Source organism: Ictalurus punctatus, chromosome 10, assembly GCF_001660625.3.
Source record: "Ictalurus punctatus breed USDA103 chromosome 10, Coco_2.0, whole genome shotgun sequence".
Lineage (NCBI taxonomy): Eukaryota > Metazoa > Chordata > Actinopteri > Siluriformes > Ictaluridae > Ictalurus > Ictalurus punctatus.
Genome location: NC_030425.2, coordinates 10,740,929 through 10,765,899, shown reverse-complemented (window position 1 = coordinate 10,765,899; position 24,971 = coordinate 10,740,929). Strand labels below are relative to the sequence as shown.

At 38.1% G+C, this 24,971-nt stretch overlaps 1 protein-coding gene across 3 annotated transcripts in view; it reads left to right on the top strand.

The window, feature by feature from the left end:
- The window catches only part of nlgn1 (neuroligin 1), a 272,406-nt gene extending 248,101 nt beyond the window's left edge, over window positions 1-24,305 (top strand). For all 3 annotated transcript variants that reach the window (XM_053683249.1, XM_053683248.1, XM_053683250.1), the window contains 3 exons: window positions 12,876-13,088; window positions 17,745-18,534; window positions 19,494-24,305. In XM_053683249.1, the coding sequence (XP_053539224.1) occupies window positions 12,876-13,088; window positions 17,745-18,534; window positions 19,494-20,328 (1,838 nt within the window). In that variant the 3' untranslated portion in view covers window positions 20,329-24,305. The remainder of the gene's footprint in view (window positions 1-12,875; window positions 13,089-17,744; window positions 18,535-19,493) is intronic.
- Window positions 24,306-24,971: the final 666 nt, after the last annotated feature.

Genomic DNA, 24,971 nt, shown 5'->3' with positions numbered 1-24,971 from the left:
CTTGTCTCGACTGTCCTGTTGTCACCATCAGTCTGGCAGCAGCTGGGGATGAAAGGTCCTTGTGTGAGTTTGGCAAGCAAAAAAACAGTGCTGAGTTAAAATGAGTGATGGATGAAAATGCAAATATTATTTATTGGTTAATCGCAGAGATGTTGTACATACAAATGCACAATTTAGACTGAACTGTATCATGTGTTTTAAACAGACATCAACAGTAGGCACACGTCAAGATTTTTTTAAAGGTTCACATTGCTATTCTTGCATCAGCACTTCAATAGGATCCTACAATATAAAAAAAAACAAAAACATGCTGCACAAGCGGTCAGATATAAAGCTAGCCAAACAAATAAAGACAATGTTTATGTCTATGTTAGACTGTACAGCATCCTTAGGAACATCCTGGTCAGGATTGTGTTGGTTTAAATTAGGCTGTTGGTTTGTTTACTAGTTATAGAACCACAAAATTATCGGAAAATATCATGGTGGGGTACAAGCAATTAAAAAAATATATTCATGTACATTTCTAGTTGCGACCAGATAACTTGAGTGATGTAGCTGAGGTTGAGGAACTGGCTGAACCAGAATTCATACACCATGCTGACAATGCTGGCATTTTTGAAGTGGTTCTGGGGGCATAGTGGTAGAGTTCCTTTAAAAAAACAAACTTCCAATTTAGGTCCCTTCCAATTTGGGTTTAGATCCAAATACAGATCTGAATATTTGGAGAGCTAAACAGATACAGATAGTGGCATTGCTTAACACCTATAATATACAGAAAATAATGGAAAGAACTTTTCGTTGTCAGTACACTAGTCTCACAAGGCTTTTAACATCTGCTAGAGCGTCTGGGACGTTGCATCAGCATGCACTCTGCACATTATCCTCATGTTTCCTCAAGAAATGTGGCCAAGAACTGCTGTTTTTACAGAAAAAGTCCATTTGACAAACATGGAACACAACCAACCTCAGAAATTTTCCCTCAGGGGAGATTATCATTTACTCAACTAGCTTCTTAAAGCCAAGCTCTTTAATAACTTTTATTGAAAGATGGGATTCTGTTAAGAATTCTGATGCTTAGTCCAGTGATTAAAAATTGCATGTATACATGGAAGAACAGAGAGCCAGTAAGACTGTAGCCCTAAAGATTCTAAAGCTTGTGGACAGAAAAGTGTACAACAGATATCAGGTGCTCTGTGGCTCCTGATCTAAGGCTGATATTAGTACACTACTTATTGTAATTTTGTAACTTTTGTGAATTGCTAAAATGTTTCAGAGGGGTTTTATGTATTTATGATAAAGCCTACAAATGCAGATCAGCCCCATTGACTGCACTAGGAGAGGATCTGTGGCAATGCCATGGCCAGGAGCATGTGCTAGTCTTCACCACCCCTGGTTGGGAGCTGTTGTATGTGGAGATGTATAGGGGAGAGCTGGGTGGTGGGTGGAAATTGGCAGGTGACAAAATTGGAGAAAAATAATCAAGGACGTGAGTTTGCATAAAAATTAGTCATTTTCATTCAGTGAATGATTGAGTTATGGAAGCCTCTACTTTAAAATGACAATTTAAAAAAAGAAAAAAGGAAAAAAAAATGTGCTTTGTTACTGGAGGGAGCGCAGACGATGGGGTCTTGTCTCACCATTCCCTGCTTTGTCTGGGCTCATTAGTGACACCTTGCCTGCAAGTTCCTTGCAGTTTCTGGAGTCATTTCAGCATGGTGTTAACGGAAAGCCTGAGCACTTCTTGTTCCCTAGATAGGCCTTGGGTCATTATCAGCACCATGTCTGTAATATGTGGGTGTCCTCCATTAGCTGAGGTTAGTTTTTCGGGTCAGTGTTTCTGCAGCTTGCGGGCCAACGGCAACGGCACTCTGCAGTTTCTCACTCACATGCTAAGGAGAAATTTCAGCATAAAGATGGGGGACTATTTTTAGACATTCACTTCTTATGAAATGGTTTTCTCCTCTACATATTTCTTTCTCTGTATATTATTTTTTTGTTCTGATTGCTCAGTGCTTCTCTTATCAGATGTGTTAGGATGTTTAAATGGCATATGTACGTGTATGTGTGCGTGTGTTTTGTGCGTGTAAGAGAGCAAAAATGCGTATTGAGCAAAACACGGCATCTATGCAAATGAAGTTATTTTCTAAGGAAAGGGAACTAGTTAACTATTCAGAGCAGGTTGCGAAGCAATGCAGCTACATAGGATTTTACCTTGAAGAGAGCAGCTGCACAGTTTCAGTTGAATAAATGTTTCAAGCTCTTGTTCTGAGAGGAATCATGTTATTAATGCTTGACACTATCAACGTTTTCAGATTTTACCCTACACACTGACTTACTTGAATATTTTTAAGGTAATATACCAAAAAGCAAAGCATCTATAGATTGCTGTCTAGAGCTGATATATGTACCAATGCACATTTTTATCCTAGATTCAAAGCTGTCTTGCAAATCTGTCTCGATTTGTCAGTATGGTTGCTGAAGGAAAAACTTCGGCTCTCACCTTTTTGATATCAGCTATTCGATTATCTTAAGAGCTCTAAATGTTCCAGCAGTAACAGTAGTAACATGCTCGCATGCTTTTTTAAAACTATTTTTTAACTATTAGTCCTTATTGGACAGGTTTATGGTGTTGGTTGCAACAATTTAGCTAATCATTACTGTCGTATTACTTTACTTTATTTCCTAAATTACACTTATATGTCATCCATAAACAGTATACTTTTTTTGCCCTAAAAGCAGTTACATAATATCAATTTCTGACCCAAATACACTAACACCATTTATAGACGATTATAATCTAATTGCATAAATGAATCAGTTCTGATGTGTACGAACACCTCATGACGTGTAATGTTGTTAGAACCAGCCTGTACATGTGGCGTCTTCCTGGGGTGACTAGAAGACCTCTGTTTTCTAGTCGTGTCATTAGATACAGTGCATCAATTAAGCAAAGGCGCCCAAGTGGAAGAAATGCTGCGCAAGTGTTTGCATTAGCCTTCATTAATCCCCTCAGTGTTGTTCAGCTGGGGGCAAAGGGTAATTAACACCTCACCATTTTGCAGACCTCAACACAAGAAACCACACATACTCCTTAACAACTAGGACATGAATATGCATGATCTTTTGTTAAATCCTACTGGCTTTGACAAAGAAAAAAATAAGTTTTTTTTCCGCACACTGCCTAGACACAAACCGACATAATCACCTTGTTATGTATTTGATTTTTTTTGTATAATATGAATTGTGCATTCTATTTGAATTTTCCAATGAATCATAAAGCCAGCCAAAACTATGTGGGATCATGTGCTTATTAGCATAGTATATCTGGGATTTTTGTCATCTCATGCCTACTGAATGTACACGGACAGATGGCATATATTTCCAGACCGCTAGAATTAACCATTGGTAATATATATCCTGTCAACAGAATTGACATGTTGCTACTATATATTATATGATGCTTTTTCTTCAGTATAAAGACACTCCAGGAAGCACTCATTCTTTTATATTGTCAAGATCAAAAAACGCAGAACAATAATAGAGATGGTGTTTAAAAGGACTTGTCATAGAAACAACGCTCCTTGGGGTTTTAGGTAAGTTATTGAGTTCCTAGAACAGGTAGACTTTAGCCTACATACAAGTTATGTTCATGTGACCTACTAATGATCAAATCCAATTTGCCTGCCTGTGTGCCCTACAACAAACGATTATTATAAAGGTCAAAAACATGACGTGTATGTAATACATATAGAATTGTTAGTGCAAGAACATGAAGACACTTCGAGACATTGCGTATTCTTTGTGAATCAATCATAAATTTTACAGATGTACTCCAGCAACTTTATTTACAGTGGTGCTTGAAAGTTTGTGAACCCATTAGAATTTCTCCATAAATATGACCTAAAACATCATCAGATTTTCACACATGTTCTCAAAGTAGATAAACAGAACCCAATTAAACAAATGAGACAAAATATTATACTTGGTCTTTTATTTATTGAGGAAAATGATCCAATATTACATATCTGTGAGTGGCAAAAGTATGTGAACCTTTGCTTTCTGTATCTGGTATGACTCCATTGTGCAGCAATAACTGCAACTAAACATTTCTGATCAGTCCTGCACATCGGCTTGGAGGAATTTTAGTCCTTTCCTCAGTACAGAACAGCTTCTGCTCTGGGATGTTCGTGGGTCTCTCACATAAACTGCTTGCTTCAGGTCCTTCCACAACATTTATTGGAATAAGATCAGGACTTTGACTTGGCCATTCTAAAATATTAACTTTATTCTTCTTTAACCATTCTTTGGTAGAACGACTTGTGTGCTTAGGGTCGTTGTCTTACGGCATGACCCACTTTCTCTTGTGATTCAGTTCATGAACAGCTGTCCTGACATTTTCCTTTAGAATTCAGAATTCATTGTTCTATTAATGATGGCAAGTTGTCCAGGCCCAGATGCAGCAAACAGGCCCAAACCATGATACTACCACTACCATATTTCACAGATGGGATAAGGTTATTGTGCTGGAATGCAGTGTTTTCCTTTCTCTAAACATAATGCTTCTCATTTAAACCAAAACGTTCTCTTTTGTTGGCGTTCTCCTTGCAATCCTGCCATGCACACCATTGTTGTTCAGTGTTCTCCTGATGGTGGACTCATGAACATTAACATTAGCCAATGTGGGAAAGGTCTTCAGTTGCTTAGAAGTTGCCCTAGGTTCCTTTGTCACCTCGTGGACTATTACACATCTTGCTCTTGCTCTTGTTGGTCGACCGTTCCTGGGGAGGGTAACAATGGTCTTAATTTTCATCCATTTGTACATAATCTGTCTGACTGTGGATTGGTGGAGTCCAAACTCTTTAGAGATGGTTTTGTAAGCATTTCCAGCCAGATGAGCGTCAACAACTCTTTTCCTGAGGTCCTCAGAAATCTCCTTTGTTCATGACATGATACACTTCCACAAACATGTGTTGTGAACATCAGACTTTGATAGATCCCTGTTCTTTAAATAAAACAGGGTGCTCACTCATTCAGACCTGATCGTCATCCCATTGTTTGAAAACACCTGACTCCTATTTCACCATGAAATTAACTGCTAATCTTAGAGGGTCATATACTTTTGCCACTCACAGATATGTAATAGTGGATCTTTTCCTCAATAAATAAATGACCAAGTATAATATTTTTGTCTCATTTGTTTAATTAGGATCTCTTTGTCTACTTTTAGGACTTGTGTAAAAATCTCATGATGTTTTAGGTCATATTTATGCAGATATATAGAAGATTCTAAAGGGTTCACAAACCTTCAAGCATCACTATAACAGACATTTCCAGAAATCCTATCCTGTCCGAATAGTACTTTTAATAAGATAAGCAGCAGGAAGATTCATCCACGTTAGCAAATTGTAGGCATAGCGGGAAAACTTGCAGTCTCTGTGGAAATAGACGAGGAGAACAGTTTCAACGAGATACAGATCTGACAGGGGTAATATATGCAAAATGATGCATCACTCCGACTGGAGGTTTAACTCTATGATCTGTCTCATCATTGAAATGTACATTGAGCTTTCATCAGCTATATTTACTTAAGGGAAGATAACTCTTGTGGCATATGCATTTGATACACTAACATTATGAGGTCTGTAGGCATTCTGGTTACATGGCTGTTTATTTCCCCATGGTTCCAAGGGTGTTTGACCTGTCTCAATGTTTGTTTGGGGAAATCATAGATTTTGTTTGAGTTCCAATGTGTGATGTTTTAATGAAGTGTTCTTGGGAGGGTGGGGGTGGTAGAGAGATGGTTGTGGGAATACAAATGGGTATATTTTGTCTAAGACAGCATGTTTCAGGTGCAGATGTCTGCAGATCAAAACAAAAAAAAAGCACGAATAGGCCTGTCAGCTTGAATCTGGTTCACTAAAGGTTTCCTTTTTTTAATCTCCACCAACCAGTAAGGGCTTGTACATACAACTCAGTGGTAGCAATGTAATTCTGCACATTTTATAATGTAACGAGTAATAAAATCACAATGCAGTACACCATCTAACCACAAAAGATGCTCAGCTTTAAAATTCGAGCATCCTTTCACCTTTATCCACCCCATAGTATTATGTTACTACCCGAACTGTTGGGAATAGATGCATCTTGCCTCACTCATGAGGTCTTCAGAAATGGATGGATGGAAGTGGGAAAAACATATGAAGCTGTTGCAACACTAAATATTTTTAGGGATACATTACAAAGTGAAGGGTCCTATTTGCTCCCCCCAGTGTGCAGGAACAGGAAGAATGAACAAATAAAGCACTACCCCAGCGACGGATGCTGCGCCGGGTTTTGGAAAGTGAGATGTGGCAAACGCTATAATAGAACGACTCATCTGGCTGCTGCTGCTCTGTTCTGTCTGCTAACCTTGAAAGGAGGAGAGAATAATACTTCTCACATTACGTTAAGCGGGATCCCAATTAGATTTTCTGCTACGTTGCTCCATTTTTCTCTCACTTTCCCTCTCTTCCTTCAGCTGAAATGGACGGTAATTCAACATGTCAGACATATTGGCATTCTGCGGGAAAATGATGAAAGAACATGACTCATGAAGCCAAAGCCCATCTGAATTTCTTTTAGTTTCATTGTATGTTGCAGACATCGACTCACAGATGCCTTTTGAACTAGTTTAGTCATCTCTGTGTGGGTAACATTAGACTTGAATTCCACTTTTAATTTCAAATGCCTTTCATATTCCTAAAATTTATGATGAGCAAAAAAGATACTATGGCAGACCCTTAACATAATGTAAGACTAATAATAAACAGATTAAGCAAGCATTTTGTTATTAATAAAATATCTAGGGTGGATTTGTGTAAGTAGCGTTTAAATTAACGAGTAGTTGTTTAACAATGAAAAATATACAATCATTGTTTTCTCAGGAGACGTTTATGTAACATTTATGGAAGAAGCCACGTGTGTCAGTGCTGTGTAACAGTCATGGTGCATTGTAAAGTTTCCCAGCACAGGAAAGTCTTCAGGACAGAGGAGTTTATGTTTTTTTTCCTGACTCTACTATCAGAAAGACACTGGGCAAAAATGGCATCCATGGAAGAGTAGTGAGGCAAAAACCACTGCTAACCCAGAAGAACATTAAGGCTCATCTGAATTTTGTCAAATCACACCTTGATGATGATCCTCAAACCTTTTGGGAGAATTTTCTGGTTATTGATGAGTCGAAAGTGAAATTGAGTAGAAGACAGGGGTCCCGTTACATCCGTTAAACCAAACACAGAATTCCACAAAAAGAACATAGTACCTATGATGATGGTGTGGGGATGCTTTGCTGCTTCAATGCATGGGAAACTTGCAGTAATTGAGGGAAACATGAATTCTGCTCTTTACCAGAAAATCCTAAAGGAGAATATCCTTGAGTCCGTAAATTGAAACTCAAGCTCAACTGGATTATGCAGCAAGACAATGATCCCAAGCATAAGAGTAAGTCCTTGTCATAGAAGTAAGTGAAAGACTGATCTTCAGTTATCTGAAGAATTTGGTTTCAGTTATTGCTACTAAAGGTGGTACAAGCAGATTTTAAGTTTAATGGGAGCAATTGAGGATCACTTGATCCTGTGGATCACTTGATCCTCAAGTTTCACTTGATCTAAAACTCATATATATATAAAACATGAGATATACACAAAAACAGAAGAAGAAATACTTTTTCACAAAAAGGGTACATACTTTTAGTACATAGTATTTGTATGCCAAGTGGGATGCATGGCAAATGCAATGAGAACACATTAAAAAGGGTGATGTGTAGCTTATTAATAATTCAAAAGTTGTAATCGTTGGCAAATTGCTGTGGTAAAAGTGGAATAACTCATTTCAGACTGTGCTGTTATATGAAAATAACACACTTTTAGGTGTGAGTTGGGCCATATCACACCACCCTTATTTTCACGTAACAGCACAGCACCACTGTGTGTTATTCCTTATTTCTTACTGTGTTCAATTACATTTTATTCACACTAGATAATAACAATGCACTATTTTCAATGGAAAGATTAAAGTGTCTCAGTATTCTTTAAACAGCAAAAGGAAGCTATGCAACCTAATGACATTTTTTTTGGATTCTGCGTGATATATCAGCACTGTCGACGTGTTAGAGTTGTTTCTTAGAATTTGATTTCAGCCCCTGATTCTAAAAGTCATTTTTTAGGTGTGTCCACAAAAGAAGTGAGTTATCTTTAAGCTTCACTGCCTACGTCGCCTCATAAGTCAGTGCCATAGAAGGCAACACTTCAACAATTACTATTGTAGTCATCAGGAAACAGTTTGATGCAACTTCAAAGGCAGTATATGCAACAACATTGCGAACGTGATGGCATTCACTTACACCAGCTATTTCTCTACAAAAATCGAATCTAAAAAAGTGAAAATAATTACAAATAACGTATGTACACACACTCACCGTGGGTCTGAAATCACGTATTGTGACAGTACCTACTGCATTCGACTCAGTACCTACTGCTCGGCCCTTTATACATTAAGTAGTGATCAGTATATGTGTGTAGTATGAATACATCATAATAACTGCAAAAACTTTCAATAAGGTAACAATTTACTCAGGTGTTGTTAAACAATTACGGTTTAACCACAAGCAACATTTAATACCCCTAGTGTTGCCTATGGATAAACAGTAGATCATCCAGGTATTTGTTGCCTACTGTTTTATGAATACTGAGAATTGGACATACTACTCCTTTGGCATACCGCTTTTCACCTACTGTACAGTAGGTTAGTAGGGATATTCAGACGCATCTAGTGTTTTCCGCCACCATTTTGCTGCAGCAGAGATCACTCACAGAATTATGGGATATGAAAGACAATGTTGCCTTCATAAACTGGACAGATGAAGGGATCCCAGACCACGCAAACATCCGGATACAGTATGCGTAGGCAAGATTCTGTTAAACCACTGCTCTGTTGAATTCTCGATTCTGATTGGTCAGAAGATGTTGATTCAGTTTCTATAATAGCAGCTCTGACAGTGGTTCCAGCTGTATAATTTATACTCGTACGATGGTATAATTGTAATCTATGAGGAAGGAGTCTCCAGTGTCAGCACTTTGTAACAGTCAGAGGTAAACCTGTAACTTCAAGTTATAGGCCTTTCTGGTTGGTTAGTTAGATGATGTGCAGTTTTTTTTTGTTTGTTTGTTTGTTTGTGTGTTTGTTTGTTTGTATGCTTAACTTTAAGAAAGAGAAAAAAGAGAGGCTGGTGAGGGAAGGACTATTTATAGTTGCTGTAATGTAGTGAGAACAGAAACTTGTGTCATGAATGTCCCATCATTTTAAATGCATAAAAAGTATGATGTGTCATTATTTCATTATTGAAACATTTTAATTGTGGTATAAGAGGAACAAATACATTTCGGAATGTACTGTTATTGGAAAATACTCGACTTTGGAGTTCACACTCCACAGTCATTGATTACTTTCTTATATTCTTGCATCACACCCCATCGTGTTATATTTAGTAAAGCTCTTTCTGAATGCTCTGATCCTGTAAATAATGTATTTACAGAATGATTTTAGTGCCTGAGTTATTAGGACAGTGTTTTGCATCAGATCTCACCTGCTCAATCCTCCGGAGCCGGAGTGTTGGGGGCGAGAACAGTCTCCAGCGGATACTCATTCCCGATTAAATGAGCCAGAAAAAAAAAAATCACACAAGCCTGACTGTACGCCATCCAAATATTACCATGGCAACAGAATTTTTGAGTGCTTACTACCATGTGCAATCAGAGATTCACTCTGGACGTGGCATTTGTGAATTCAGAAGCGCTGTTCTGTCACTGTGTTCTAGTTGTTTCTGGCCATTTCAAATGTTCTTTCAGATGGCATCAGCAGCTAACAACATGCCTGTTTGCCAGCTGATTGTTAATCATTTTCAAGCCCACGGCTGGCCTCCTTGATTTGTGCTAAAAGCGGCTTTGGCTAAATGGAATCAATTAAACGCATACTTGTAGATGACGGCCTCTTCCAGAAGATAAGCCCTTTGATGTAGCAACAAAACTAGATTAATTGAATTGAACAGAGGCATCAACTTAAAATATGTGCTGGATGTAAAATAGCCAGTGCTCTAAAAGGTAATCTGTGTGTATGTGGGTGTGTGTATACAGTCATTTTCTCTTCCTTTTCTGCTTTTATTGTTTCCCATTGCCTTTAAATTAGTGCACCTGTTAAGACTAGATCTAAGCCATTTGTTTACTCCTGTTGTTTGAATGAGGATATTTGTATGTAGACAGGTTAAGTGGAAGTGGAAACAGGTTTGGTGCGATATTAAGGTTGAGAATGCAACATCATTTCACGTAAATGATTTACTAACTGCTAATGAACACAATCCACGGTTTTCTATTTTCTACTATTGATTCCCTCGTAAATGGCACTCCTTCTCTTACCCCAATTTACACTATGGATTGTAAACATTTATTGACAATATCAATAATATTAGAGCTAATATTACATTTCCTGTTACTTGTGTGTGTATGGATTCTGTTGTTTCTATTTTTCCCAAACGTTAAACACTAATAAGTTTCAAAGTCAAGTACTGATGAAGAAAAACTACAAAGAACCATGAATGAGAAAAGAAAAGGTCCAATTTATTGTCCATCACATGAGATCCACACAGTGAGACGTCCCAAAGTGATCTAAAAGCCCCAGTTACGGGGCTCTCTTTTATACAGTGGAAACACCCCTGGTTTACCTAAATACCAATACACTTGATTTCTGGGTGATTTACACACATTGTACTGAATGCGTTTTTGTAGCTTATTTATCTATTGGAAATATTTTGGTCTTCCACTGGAATGCCTCAATGGTCAATTCTTGGCTCATTGCCTAGACGTCTAGCAGATTAACGATTTTAGTACAATCGGTTTTATCTTATTGATTGCCCTATATACAGTACAATAAAGACAGCAGGCATTATAACTTCTTTACATTAATTGATTTCCAAACAGAAGTTGACCTTAACAGGCCTTAAAGGTTGATTTTTAAGTATAACAAAAAATGATAATGGTATTGTTGCTGTGTGACAGGAAGTTTGTTTTCTTTCTCAATAAAAATATTTTTGAAAAAAAAAAAAAAAGTTGGTTTTAATAATCCTCGGGATAGAACGGTAACTTTTTTCCTCCTGGTCTGAGGTATCAAAGCTTATATTAGAAATCTAGGCTTTATTTATTGCTCTCATTTGAACTTTTCTGTGCCTACCACAACTTAAAACCTGTTCAGTCCTGCTTTTTATATCTGTGAAATATTTCTCCAGGTGGACACACCCTGTCTTTTCAGGACACAGAAAATGTGCTGGAGATTATTATTCACACTTGTATTCAGTTACATTGAACTGTACTTAAGTCTTGTTTTTAAGCATTTATACTTTACTTAAGCTTTTCTTTTACCTTATACTTTTGACTTTTACTACGTTTTAGAAGAAAAATCTCTACTTTCTACTAAACTACATTTTCAAACACTACAATTCTCTATAATCATAAAATTTTGAATGTCAGCAAGAATGAAACCTAATCTTAATCACTGTATTCTACCTGTTTGTGTTTATTTACACATTGTACTTATCAAGGCAGTTTGTATTGGTAGTTAGGAAGTTATGATCATGCTAGCTATTATTTAAGAGATTAGGATTAAAGCTGTGGTTGGCCGTTTGGATATTTTCACGTGTTCCCTGGTTCCTGGGTTAAAGAGGCACTAATTAATCACAAGAAATTAAAATCATTGTGCGGTAGGAGGCTTATATTTTTCTGAATCTTTATTGTGCTTTTACTTTTATACTTTAAGAAAATTTATGAGTTTCTGCCTTTAAATTTCAACTGTAATGAATTTGAAGCTGCAGTTTCACAGAGTATTTATTTAGATGAGTAATTGCACTTTAACTTGAGTAAAGTATAATAAACAAGCTCAGGCTTGGTTTCTTTTTTTATTTTCTTTTTTTTCCAGAAGCACTCTACCCTTGTGTTTGGAATTTATTCGAAATTGATTTGAATTGATTTGTGTTTGGTTTCTGTGTTCAATGTCTTATTAGTGTGTATGAAATTTTAAATTTGTTGTATCTTTTCTACACAGCCAAATCTCCAGTGTTGAATTAACACCTAGAGTGATAACTCTTTCAGTGTTGATTTGTGTCCAGTTGGACATGAGTAAACACTGTAGGTGTTAATTCAACACTGGATTTTACTGTGTACCTACCTATTTAGAAGCCCTTACTAACTTGCTAAATTCATTACTAGATGCTTTGCAGAAATGAAATAACAACTCTCACAACAGTCAAATGTCATACCAAAATGGTTCATAGAGTATGTAATGGCATAAACTGGCATTTTATTTTGGAAAAACATTTTCAGTTTCAAGAAAAAAAAATTTGCCATGTGAAGTTAAATTGTGCATGGATTTAAATGGGAACCACACACACACACATAATCCTCATCCAATATAGAACCAAAGGGCCAGCGTAAACAAACCCATCTCCTGGATAATAATGGTTAATGATCTATTTTTCTTTTTTTTTGTCAGGGGAGGTCAAGCAATCATGAGCTCTATGAAATAAACAACCATTAGGAGATAGTTACTTAAGCTCTCCAGAGGTGGCCAACTGTCATAACAACAATTAATGGATGTTAAGAGGGGGCGAGTCTGCTTCTCATCATCTCGCTTTCATACACAAGCCCAAACAGTGTAGAGCAAAAAGGCAGGAGGATGAATACAAGAAACTTTTAACTCCCTCTGATGTTATTAGCACCTGGGTCATTTGCATTACAGTGTTTAGTTTGTGTTAAATGAGCTTTACATCATTGTGTGTCTCTGTTTTTTGGCAGGTTTTTTGAGCACAGGAGACCAGGCGGCCAAAGGCAACTATGGGCTCTTAGATCAGATCCAGGCGCTGCGCTGGACTAGTGAAAACATTGCCTTCTTTGGTGGTGACCCTTTACGCATTACAGTTTTTGGATCTGGGGCTGGGGCATCTTGTGTGAACCTCCTCACGCTGTCCCATTATTCTGAAGGTAACCGCTGGAGCAATTCGACCAAAGGTACAAAGCAGAAGTTGCAACTTTTGACCCTTTTTGGTGTTTGCATGCTGTGTTTGTTGGGCTTATTCTTATATTATAGATGCACATGTGCTTTTTGCATGGACTCTTGTGCTTATATGATGTATGCATCATATACTTCAAAACCTCCCACAGAAAATCCCCACAGGGCATTTCATACATCTTTTACTAATAACCTGCTGGGTAGAGACGGGTTTTGATTCTGTAGATTCCGCTACAGTCCTCGTTGGCACCAACAGCATTCATACCTTCTGCTGTTTTGTTTCCAGCAGCACCACTGCATACTGATGCATATATGTGTGTGTGTGTGTGTGTGTGTGTGTGTGTGTGTGTGTGTGTGTAGGTAGGTGTGATATTACCCCTCACAGTGCATACACACTTTTGCTGTTTCTACAGTAATACATCCATTCATCACCTGCCACTACTATTCTTATGGATTTTTATAATAACAAAATACTTACTTCACGAAATACTGCACATGCGATACAGTTGTGCCCAAAAGTTTGCATACCCCTTGCAGAATCTGCTATATCTTATTACTGTTAGCAAAATAAAAGGGATCATAAAAATCCAATGCTGTTTTTTATTACTACTGTCCTGAATAAGCACTGAATATCACCGATGTTTAATTATAGTCCACAAGACAAGATAATACCTGAATTTATAAAAAATTACCCTGGTCAGTGTGTAAATTGTTGTTATTTTGTTTAAAGATCTTTTTTCCCCATTTATTACTGCTCTTCAGATGTTAAATACGATACATGTCTCCCAGAAGACAAAATACTAACAATTTACACCGATCATCCTGTTCAAAGGATTACATCTCCCTGGCTCTTAATGTATTGTGTTACGTCCTTGAGCATCAGTGAATGTTTGTACCTAGTGTAATAGTTGTGTACAGGTCCCTCAGTTGTCCTCAGTCTGAAAAAATATAGACACTGTTGGAAAGGGGTCAAATATGCAGAAGATGTTGGAAAACCAAAGAATATGCTGGACCTGGAGGATTTTTCTGAAGAACAGTGGGCAGTTTAACTGCTCAGGATGAACAAGGGACTCATGAACAACTATCACAAAACAAAAACAGGTGTGGATCATCCAGGTAACGACACAGAGTATTAAGAATCAAGGGTATGTAAACTTTTGAACGGGTAATTTTTTTATAAATTCAGCTATTATCTTGTCTTGTGGACTATATGTAAACATTTGTTATTTGAAATAGCTTATTCAGGACAGGACTAAATAAACAACAACATGTTCCCTTTTTTTGATCCCTCTTGTTTTGTTAACAGTGTTAAGGTTTAGCAGATTCTGTATAGGGTATGCACACTTTTGGGCACAACTCTACATAGACATTCTTTTAACACATTTAAATGAAAAGGTGTTTTTTCCCCCAGCCAGCTCTATATCTTTTCTTGCAAAACACTATTAGTACCCCCACCACATTAAGTAATATCTAATGAGTTATGTACAAGTTAATTTTGATCACAACATAAGATCCCTGCTATATTTCTAATGACAGCAACTTTTCAACACTTCCAGACATTTTTTAACAACCCTAATTCTGCTTAATTGTATTTTAAAATTTATTTTTATCCATTACCTGACTTGTGTATGTCAGCATTCATTTGTGTCTTTTTATAACCCTGGAATAACAGATGATGTTAAAGGCAAAAACAGACTGAAAAAGATAGATAGATAGATATACAGACAGATAGATAGACAGATCATCGTGTGTAATATCTATTTTATACAACAATTTTGCCCATTGTATGGAGAGGTGCCAATAAATATGGAGTTGACTCTGTAGAGAGGTCTTGTACTGCCCGCTGGATCCAAAATTGTCCAGCTATCAAGGTCATAGCCTTCTCGATGCTCCTGCATTAGATCAGATTATTCATCATTTCTCTTTCTGCTGGCATACTTTAACAGAGCTAAATCTATCTGACCTGAAAGCAGTTACTTATGAAAAATGTATTTACATTGTCTCATCTTTATTCAGAGAATTCCAAAACAGCCATCGTAGTTTTCACAAGTTCAGCTCTAGCATCTGGGAAAATAACCAGTTGGCCTGGAAAAGTCATTTTTGTCTCTTCCTCGCACTGTCCAGAGTGCAGCATTACATCGACCTACTAACCACTGGATTCTCCCTCTCCTCACCTTTAATCCTTTATTATATATTAATACAAACTTGAAATTGTACTTGTATTTCCCCCCCATCCCCCTAATTTAGTCTTGGCCAATTCCCAACCACCAGTTGGTGCTTTTCCCTCTTTTCCCTCCTCGCTTTTAAATTGCTTATGAATGCCCATGTGGTGAATTTCCCTTTCACTTTCGAAATAGAGACAATTGCTTGGATGATCATTATTATTCTTAATGAAAACACAACACCAAAACAGTACCATGACAAACTTGCTTATATTAAACATAGAACTTTTATTAACAAAACAAGCGAGACGGCTTTATTAACAAAACGAATAAGCACGGTACACACCATGCTGTAATATAAAATAACACATAAATTACATGAAGTTTAAAATAAATAAGTGAAAATCAGCAAACACTGTGGAACCAAATAAATCTGAAACGAATATAAACTCGCTTATATTTTTTACAGATTGCCTTATTAATGTTTGCAGGTTCCCTATTAACAATGGGTTTAAATCCGAAACATTTTACATTTCGCTTTGAAACCAAATCTTCCGCCATCGTCTTGTCAGTCAGCTCGCCTCACTCTCGTCACGTAATAAATGAAATCTGACTCCTGCTGATCTGTGCTGCTACTCTGACTCGTTCGGCTCACGCTGAATTGAGCAGACGTGTTCAGTTTTTAATTGTAGTGTCGTTCTCTGACTGAACTGAATGATTTTTATTACTATAAAAAATCTAAACGACGGTGTGGGTGGTGCCGTAGTGAGCAAGTGATGTAATCGGTGTGTAGCCGAACACCGTGTAACACCGGTAACTCTGACTATCACAGCAAGCCTACCTTCTTTCTAGATGTGTATTTTAATATCTTTCTTAAACATTCTGCATGCATCTGCACAAAACTTATCTCCAGCCACTAGCACACCTTTATATTATCACCATCATTCAAATGACAGTCAGATGCCCGTGTCAGGAACCATTATTTTTCTTTAGTTTACTTTCTTTACCTTAAAAGCTATTTTCTTAATTCATCAATTTACTTACTGACATTTCCTCCTATCACTTTGACATTTTTTTTTGTGTGTGTACACAGCAGCAACCTTGAGTGATAAGACACTATATATACTGTAAATTGAATGCATTGTTTGATTCAGTTTTAGTTTAACTTAAAACTTAACTTGTCTCCCATCACTTTCCTTTTTTCCCTGTATTTGTACAGCAACTATTGATGTTAAAAAAACAATATATAAACTTCATGCATTTATTTATTTATTTTCATGTTGTTGGGTTTTTTCAACTTTATTATTCGTATTTAATTTCTTGTAAGGGTTGAAAAAAAACACCCGAAAAAAATCACAGGATTTTTTTTTTTTTTTTACAGGATCTTAATTGAATTAGATAAGACCAGTGGAGCCTGTTTTAGTATATTTAGGCTGAAATGAGAAATTTTATTTACAACCCTGCACAAATTAAATCATTTCATCCACTGCTGTGGAATAGATAACAAAATTGATATAGATAACTGTTGTTTTGAAGTGTTTCTGATATTCTGTTGGTGTGTGTATCATGAGCATACCAGTATCTGTGTCATTTGGATAAATTATTTAGGAGAAGAAGAAGCCTTTATTTATCACATATACTTTACAGCAGAGTAAAATTCTTTTCTGCATTTATCCCAGCGTGTTAGGAAGCTGGGGTCATGGCGCAAGGTCTGCCATGATACTGCACCCCTGGGGCAGAGAAGGTTAAGGGTCTTGCTCAAGGGCCCAACAGTGGCAACTTGGCAGTGTTGGGATCTCAAAAACTGACCTTCTGATCAATAAACAAGAGCCTTAAATTTTGAACTACCACTGCCCAAAGGTGGCTTACTTCATATTGTTATATAACAGTATTTTAAATTATTAGAAGAATCTGCTCTTTGATACTTAATGCATGAGAAATACTACCCAGAAAACCCTGCTTCTATGTCGCTCTTAATAAACTCCTATAAAACATGTAACAGTCTTACATAGTCTTCAAACATAGACTTTCAGTGTTTGAGAGCTGAGACAGGGGAGCTGAGAAGTGTGCAGAAAAAGTCAGGTTTGGTTAAATCATTCGGTATAAACTCGCAGAAATGCGTATTTAAATATTCACATTCTCATTATTTTTTTCTCACAAATATTTGGCAAAAGTTTTTGCCAGATGTTAACTTAGCACCATACTATGTAACAAACACACACACACACACACAAAAACACTTAGCATTGATTGATTTGCATGAAGTTTCCATGACAACCACTAATTATGTTTTTGCCTCATCATCTGTACTAAAAGCTATAATTTACATTAACACTATCATAACAAAGATGTCATGTTCACAATTATTAGAAATTATGTTGCATGGAATCTGCCTGCTTATAAGTTTCATAATAAGCTGTATCTGTCTGTGCAATGTTCTCTGTTTGTTGTCAGTGGTATCAGTGTTATTCATTTATAGTCATATTCTCCCAGGCTTGTTCCAGAGAGCCATAGCTCAGAGCGGCACGGCCCTGTCCAGCTGGGCAGTGAGTTTCCAACCAGCTAAATACGCACGCATGCTGGCCAGAAAGGTAGGATGCGACTATCACGACACAGTGGAACTGGTGGAGTGCTTGCAGAAGAAGGACTACAAGGAGCTAGTGGAGCAAGACATCCAGCCTGCTCGCTACCACATTGCCTTTGGCCCAGTCATTGACGGTGACGTGATCCCGGACGACCCGCAGATTCTCATGGAGCAGGGCGAGTTCCTTAACTACGACATTATGCTGGGTGTGAACCAGGGTGAGGGTCTCAAGTTTGTTGAGCTGGTGGTGGATGGAGACAGTGGTGTGCAGGCCAATGACTTTGACTACGCTGTGTCCAGCTTCGTGGATGACCTATACGGCTACCCTGAGGGCAAGGATGTGCTGCGTGAGACCATCAAGTTCATGTACACGGATTGGGCTGATCGACACAATCCAGAGACCCGTCGGAAAACACTGCTGGCGCTCTTTACTGACCACCAGTGGGTAGCGCCTGCTGTGGCCACAGCTGACCTGCACTCCAGCTTCGGCTCGCCCACTTACTTTTATGCTTTCTACCACCACTGCCAGACAGAGCAGGTGCCCGCGTGGGCAGATGCAGCTCATGGAGATGAGATCCCTTATGTCTTTGGCCTGCCTATGATCGGACCTACTGAGCTCTTTCCCTGCAACTTCTCCAAGAATGATGTGATGCTCAGCGCTGTGGTCATGACCTACTGGACCAACTTTGCTAAAACGGGGTGAGTAAGAAGTTTATAAAGTATATATATAAGTTTATAAAGTATGTGTATATATATATATATATATATGTGTGTGTGTGTGTATATATATATGTATGTGTATATATATATATATATATATATATATATATATATATATATATATATATATATATATATAGTATAGTATAAACTATTTTTAAGTAAATTAATTATTATTGATATAATTAGAATAGCATCAAGTATTTTATGTGGAAGAGTTGTTTTACCTCTTTTGAATTTGTTATTCATCGTTTTTATGATTATTTGCTAATATTCATGCTGTTACCAAGAAACTATACTTTTTCATACCTGGTGAGTTTAAAATACTCTTGACTTCTAATAATGATATTTTCCCTGACAGATAAATGATGTGATTTCCTTTATAAGTTATATTATCAAATGATGTTAAAGTTAGTGAATTTAGCATTAGTTTGACTTTGCAGTACTACGTGCCATCAGAAGTAAGGATGAAAGATCAATTTGTGTAACATCTGCAAATGTGCAATTTCTGTTCTCCTCCTCTGTCCTGTTAATTAAAACACAGGGGCATATGTCAGAAGACAGTGATATTCACTGAGAGAGCATTAACACATTCCCATTCCCATAACATTCCCTTTCCCTTTGCCTTTAAGCATGTCTCCATGTCAGTACTTGTTTCTTTCAGCAATAAAGGGGCAGCATAGCCTTTTCCCAACCACACCACACAAGCCCATGGGGACTATATGACCGCTGATGACTTTCATATAGAGTAGAACACTGCACTGTCATATCATGCAGGATCTCAATAAATTGCTGTCATATTTCATATTGCAGGCAGCTGACAGTGTGCACTGACTTGATTCTTATGTCTTTGCTAGGCTCAGATGAAAAGATATTTAATGTAAAGTCCAGTGTAATTGTGATGTCATATTCATTGTTCATGGCCTCTCACCTTGCAGTGACCCCAACCAACCAGTGCCGCAGGACACCAAGTTCATCCACACCAAACCCAACCGCTTTGAGGAGGTAGCGTGGACGAGGTACAACCAGAAGGAGCAGCTGTATCTACACATTGGCTTGAAACCACGTGTCAAGGAGCACTACCGTGCTAACAAGGTCAACCTGTGGCTCGAGCTTGTCCCGCACTTACACACCCTCAACGAGGTCACACAGGTCGTTTCATCCACCAGCACCACCACCAAGGTGCCTGCACCAGATGAGACGCCACGGACTCCCAAGAAGATGCCAGCCAACACCAAGAGGCCCTTTCCCACACCTCTCCCCACTGAGACACAGGATGCAAACCAAAATCAGAACCACAACCAACCGTTCCTGGTGGAGCAGCGTGACTACTCTACCGAGCTGAGTGTCACCATCGCTGTTGGAGCTTCTCTGCTCTTTCTCAACATCCTGGCCTTCGCTGCACTCTACTACAAAAAGGACAAGCGGCGGCATGATGGGCATCGGCGTGGAAGCCCTCAGCGCACCAATGCCACCAGTCAACTGGCACCTGTACCTGACGAGGAGCTCATGTCGCTGCAGATGAAGCGTGGTGAGCTGGAGCGTGAGTGCCCACTTGTCTTGAGGAGCGGCTGTCCACCTGACTACACCTTAGCCATGCGTCGCTCACCTGACGATGTACCTCTCATGAGCGCCAACACCATCACCGTCTTGCCCAGCACCATGCCCAGCGCCCTCGGGCCGTTGCATCCGTTCAACAGCTACGCAGGAGTGCAGCACAACAACACACTGCCCCACCCACATCCTCATTCGCACTCCACAACCAGAGTATAGCCACACACGTGCACACATGTACTCAAAGGATTTTGAATTTGGTGAAGCATATCTGTGCTACCATCATTTTTCTGAACATGGAATAAACCGTGGGGTTTCTTTTGTCTCCTTTCAGAGGAAAACTACCATTTTATATTAGAAATATGAAATGAGGAGAAAATTGCAAAACAATTTCAGATTTATGAAAAATAACAAACAGAGATGGATGATTTTTTTTTTTTTAAATCCTGGTATCATAGACAAAGCCAGGCCTATTTCCTGACATAGAAGTATCACTACAAGTTGGCTTGAAAGAATGGTTTGATTCAGTTACTGCTTTACAGAGGCTGTGGCAGAGCGTGCGCGTAGGAGGCCCTGTGTAAATGAAAGAAAATATACAGTTTTCCAGAGGCACTCGATTTTCGAGTACTCACTCTGGGGAGGACAGGAGATGCTGCTTACTTAATTTAGGCATGTATTCTCCTGTAGATGGACGCATTGTAAGATACGGAATAAAACATTACTGGAAAACGAGGGGTGGACAAGAACTTCTCAAGAATATGCACAATGTCTTGGAATCTTTTTTTTTTTTTTGTCAATTTATTTTTGGGAACAATTTTATTGTATAGAATCTATTTACATATCTAGATATGTACGCAAAGCTGTTTAAGCTCCGACTCTGGGGCATCAGTACTGGAGAATCTGCCAGCAGTTCATATAGCAGGGTGGGAACGTGTCACTGGTTTTCTGGCTTCATCACACAAGTGCTGTCTGTATGGAGAACTGGAGGACAAAAAAAGGGAAGCTGGATATTTTTTAGCACGAAGCGCATGACAATTTATCTGCTTGGTGGCTGTTCTGCTGATTAAGTCTTTATTAATAAAAAATATTCCCCATTGGATCCGGTTGAGGAAATACTGCTCCGATTGGCTCACAATTCTAACAAAAATCGGAATTTGTTGGCGCGGACAAAGGCAACAGTTCCCGGAAGGAGGTGGGAAACCTGAAAGGGGGGGTTGGGGGTAGGGGGTGGGCAGGGATATGCTACATAGAGTGCATACACAAATAGCTTGAGTGAACATGGTTATAAGGACTAGTTTTGTACAACGTGTCTTGGTAAATCTTTTTAATATTAGTGAGTCACTTGCTGTTTGAGATCCCATTTATGGGATAATCATGGTGTTTTTTTTTTCTTCTTCTTCTTTAATTTGCTTGTTTGGGCTTGCTGTATTACATGAATTTTATTTATTTTTATTTATTTTTATTTTACCATGTTTACTTTAGAAAAATAACCCACATCATTTTGCTAATTTCTTTGCCATACTTATCAGGAAGTTCCCTGCATAATAGAAGCCCCAAGAAATGAAGTTGCCGGGAACCATTCTGCATAACTTTAGTTCTCCGGAATGTGATTGGTTGCATTGATTTTCTCTTGCTCGTGCCCCTTTATTGAGTCCCTGCTGTAGCCCTACTTAAAGATGAACGCTTATAAATTTCTCCCTGATGCAGGGAGGCTCTGCTGACAGTGTAGGTTTGAAGGCCCTCTCATCATCTTTTGCCCAGATCTGATCACAGCAGGTGATAGTGGTAGTGATGGAAAAATAAATAAATAAATAAATGTTTAACTGAGTTGTTCTAGTAGAGGATCAGTTTCCACAGTACATCACTCCATCACTGGAAACTCCATTAAATTTTTCCCCATGTTGATTAGCATGTCTGTCACTTTCATTTTGGCCCTCCTTCAGTCATTGCTCTCATTCTTATATAGGCGTTAAATGTATTTTTTTTTTTAACACAAGACTAACTGTTCTTCCATGACTGAAATTCTGCATTCTGTCTACACAGGCAATCAATATTCAGCACCTATTCAGCTTCTCCACTTAAAGAGGTTAGAGCACTGTGGAGAAGTAACCTGTCAAACACAGGTCAAATGGGGCTTTGCTTGAGTCTCTTTTGTCTCTCCAGAATTCCTCCATGCGTCAGTATGTGTAGAAAAGGCTGACTCTTTGCATCCTTCCTAATACTTTTGATTACTAGTAGTGGGCGGTATGACAGCTGATCCCTTAAATCAGTTGTAGTTCTTATTAAAGTACAGATTTTGAAACCTTTTACATAACAACACATTACCCTATATTCACACTGGCAAGCGACAACGCAACAAGCGACAGTTCGTTTTCTATATACATGTGCAACACAGAGCTGCGATTTCTGTAAGCGACATTTGCATTGAGATTTTTTAAACTGTATGCAAATTATGTACGATGTGATAAAGCGACTTATCCAAACTTATTGACTCAAATGATTTCCTGGACCAATCCTGTGACACGTGTGGTCTGACTTTTCTTCATTTCCCTATTCAAACTTTAGTTCCCATTTGCTGTTTGACCTGCAAAAATGGAAGAAATAACTTATAACCGTAGTTTCATGTTATCCTGTCATATACGACCTATCATGACAAAAAATCGTACAGTTATCATATAAAGCTAGGACGAAGCCTGTCATTGGTCAGTTAGTGATCAAATTCTTGTTGAGGTGTTATAGAGACAAAAATACTGTCAAAGTATTTCATAGTGATGAGAAAGCTAATAACAGTGCAATCCTGCACTATGGCTGCACTGAAGGCTACTGCTGGTAAGATCGTTAGCTTAAATAATCACTTTTAATTATTTTAAAGGGATTAGTAGAACATACTAATGTCCATATCGACAAAATAGCAGGTAAACATCATATTATAAACAGTGTTGTTTGCATAGAAATAAATAAGGAAAAGACACAGCATTGGACCTGCCTGCTGTGTTTTGATTGGCTCTTGTGCCTATTGCAATCAACTCTATATCTTAAAAATAACAACTGCTGTTTATTTTTTATAAACAATAGCAATGAAGCAGTGTTGATGCAATACTTGAGTATTTTACTAAATGGCAAATATCAATTTAGTTTGGTCTGTCTTCACATATTCAACATGAAATTGGTTCAGTTTGGTTTTATAATTCGTTCAACAGGAAACCAAAGAACACCAAAAATATCATATATAAAAATATCAATATAACCAAAAATATCAATATAACTTGAACCACTGAATTATATCAATTACATCATCTTACACTAGACTGTCATATAATTATAATCATACATACTGCCCACTCCTCCTTTCACAAATGACCCCAATGTATTTGAAATCTGAGAGCCCTATGACTAATACAGAGCCATCAAGAAGTGATTAATTAAAGCGCTTGTGAGTTCAGAGAGATATGGGTTATTCAGAAAAGTCACAGTGACACACAGGTATGCTGCCAGTGAGAAGAGAGCGAGAGAGAGGATAAGACAGAGGACTTTTGGGAAAAATAGTAAAAAAAGAGAAAATTATGCAGTTGTCCCAGGGCCCAGGTGACCTGTGACAAGTCCCAAACAAGATGTTCCCTTCTAGAACACGGCCTCTACTGGGCTGCTGCGTTCCTGCCGAGCAGCACAGTAAATACAGCGCAGGAGAAGCTGGAGCATTAACTAAAGCCCACTGCACAGCCTCGCTCACTCAATCAATACAGGTATGTATATGCAAAGCAGCCCTGCCCCGAGTTCCCTTCCAAACGAGACTCCTTTTGAGCAGCGTTCAAATTTAATGAGCCGTTCATACGAGGGCTCCATTGAGGATTTGTCCCATATATTTGCATGTAGGACGAAGGTGAGAGCTGGGAAACATCAGTTACCGAGGAGAGCTGCAGGGCTCGATCTCACACACCATCCACAGGATAATCCTCACGACTGAATGTATTACAAAATCGAGTGCCATTTACAATTTGTTTTGTTGGTTTTTTTTTTTTCTTTTTCTTTTTTTTTCTTTTGTTCTATCTAAGCTTCAAAGGGACGGTCAGAATGCCTGTTCATGGGAACCATATCAGAGGGCAGTTGTAATGTAGATTATTTGTCATTATGTCTTTATTTCTGGTTAAATAGGACTTACTCTTCTGGAGCACAATAAATGATTTTATTAAGCTGAATTTATATCATTCCTTTTTTTATTCTTGGCTTGTATGAAGAAGTTATGTATTCTGTGTTGTCTTTCTGGTCTCTGTCTATCTTTCTCTCTCTCTCTCTCTGTGTCTCTCTCACACACACACTCACTCACACACACACACACACACACACACACAAATACATGTTAAAAATACAATTAAACAGAATTAAGGGGGGAGGGAATAAAAAGAAGGGAAAAAAAGTACAAATTAATCATTCAATCTGGAATGGATGAAAATTCACTGGCATTGGAAATACAGCTTGAATCTTATGTTGTGCTAAGATGAAACAGTGTTTTCAAGGATGCTCCCAGGAAGGCGTCACCAGACATTACTTTTTGTGGGGGAACACATTGTTTTCCACCACACACAAAACAACAACAACAACAACAACAACAAAAATAAAAACAGCTAGCTGGAAAAAGGACGTTAAAACCAAGTCCTCAAAAGTAAACTCAAATGAACACTCCTCCCTGCAAATGTTATTAATTTTTGCTTATTTTCATAAAGGGTGCCAATATTTTTGGAGTTGAACATAATGCCAGTATGTATAAAAATCCCTAATAATAGTAGTGGCAAGTGATAAATGGATGTTATTACTACAAAAACAGTGACACCATGTATGCTGTCCTTCAGGATACATTTCTGCTC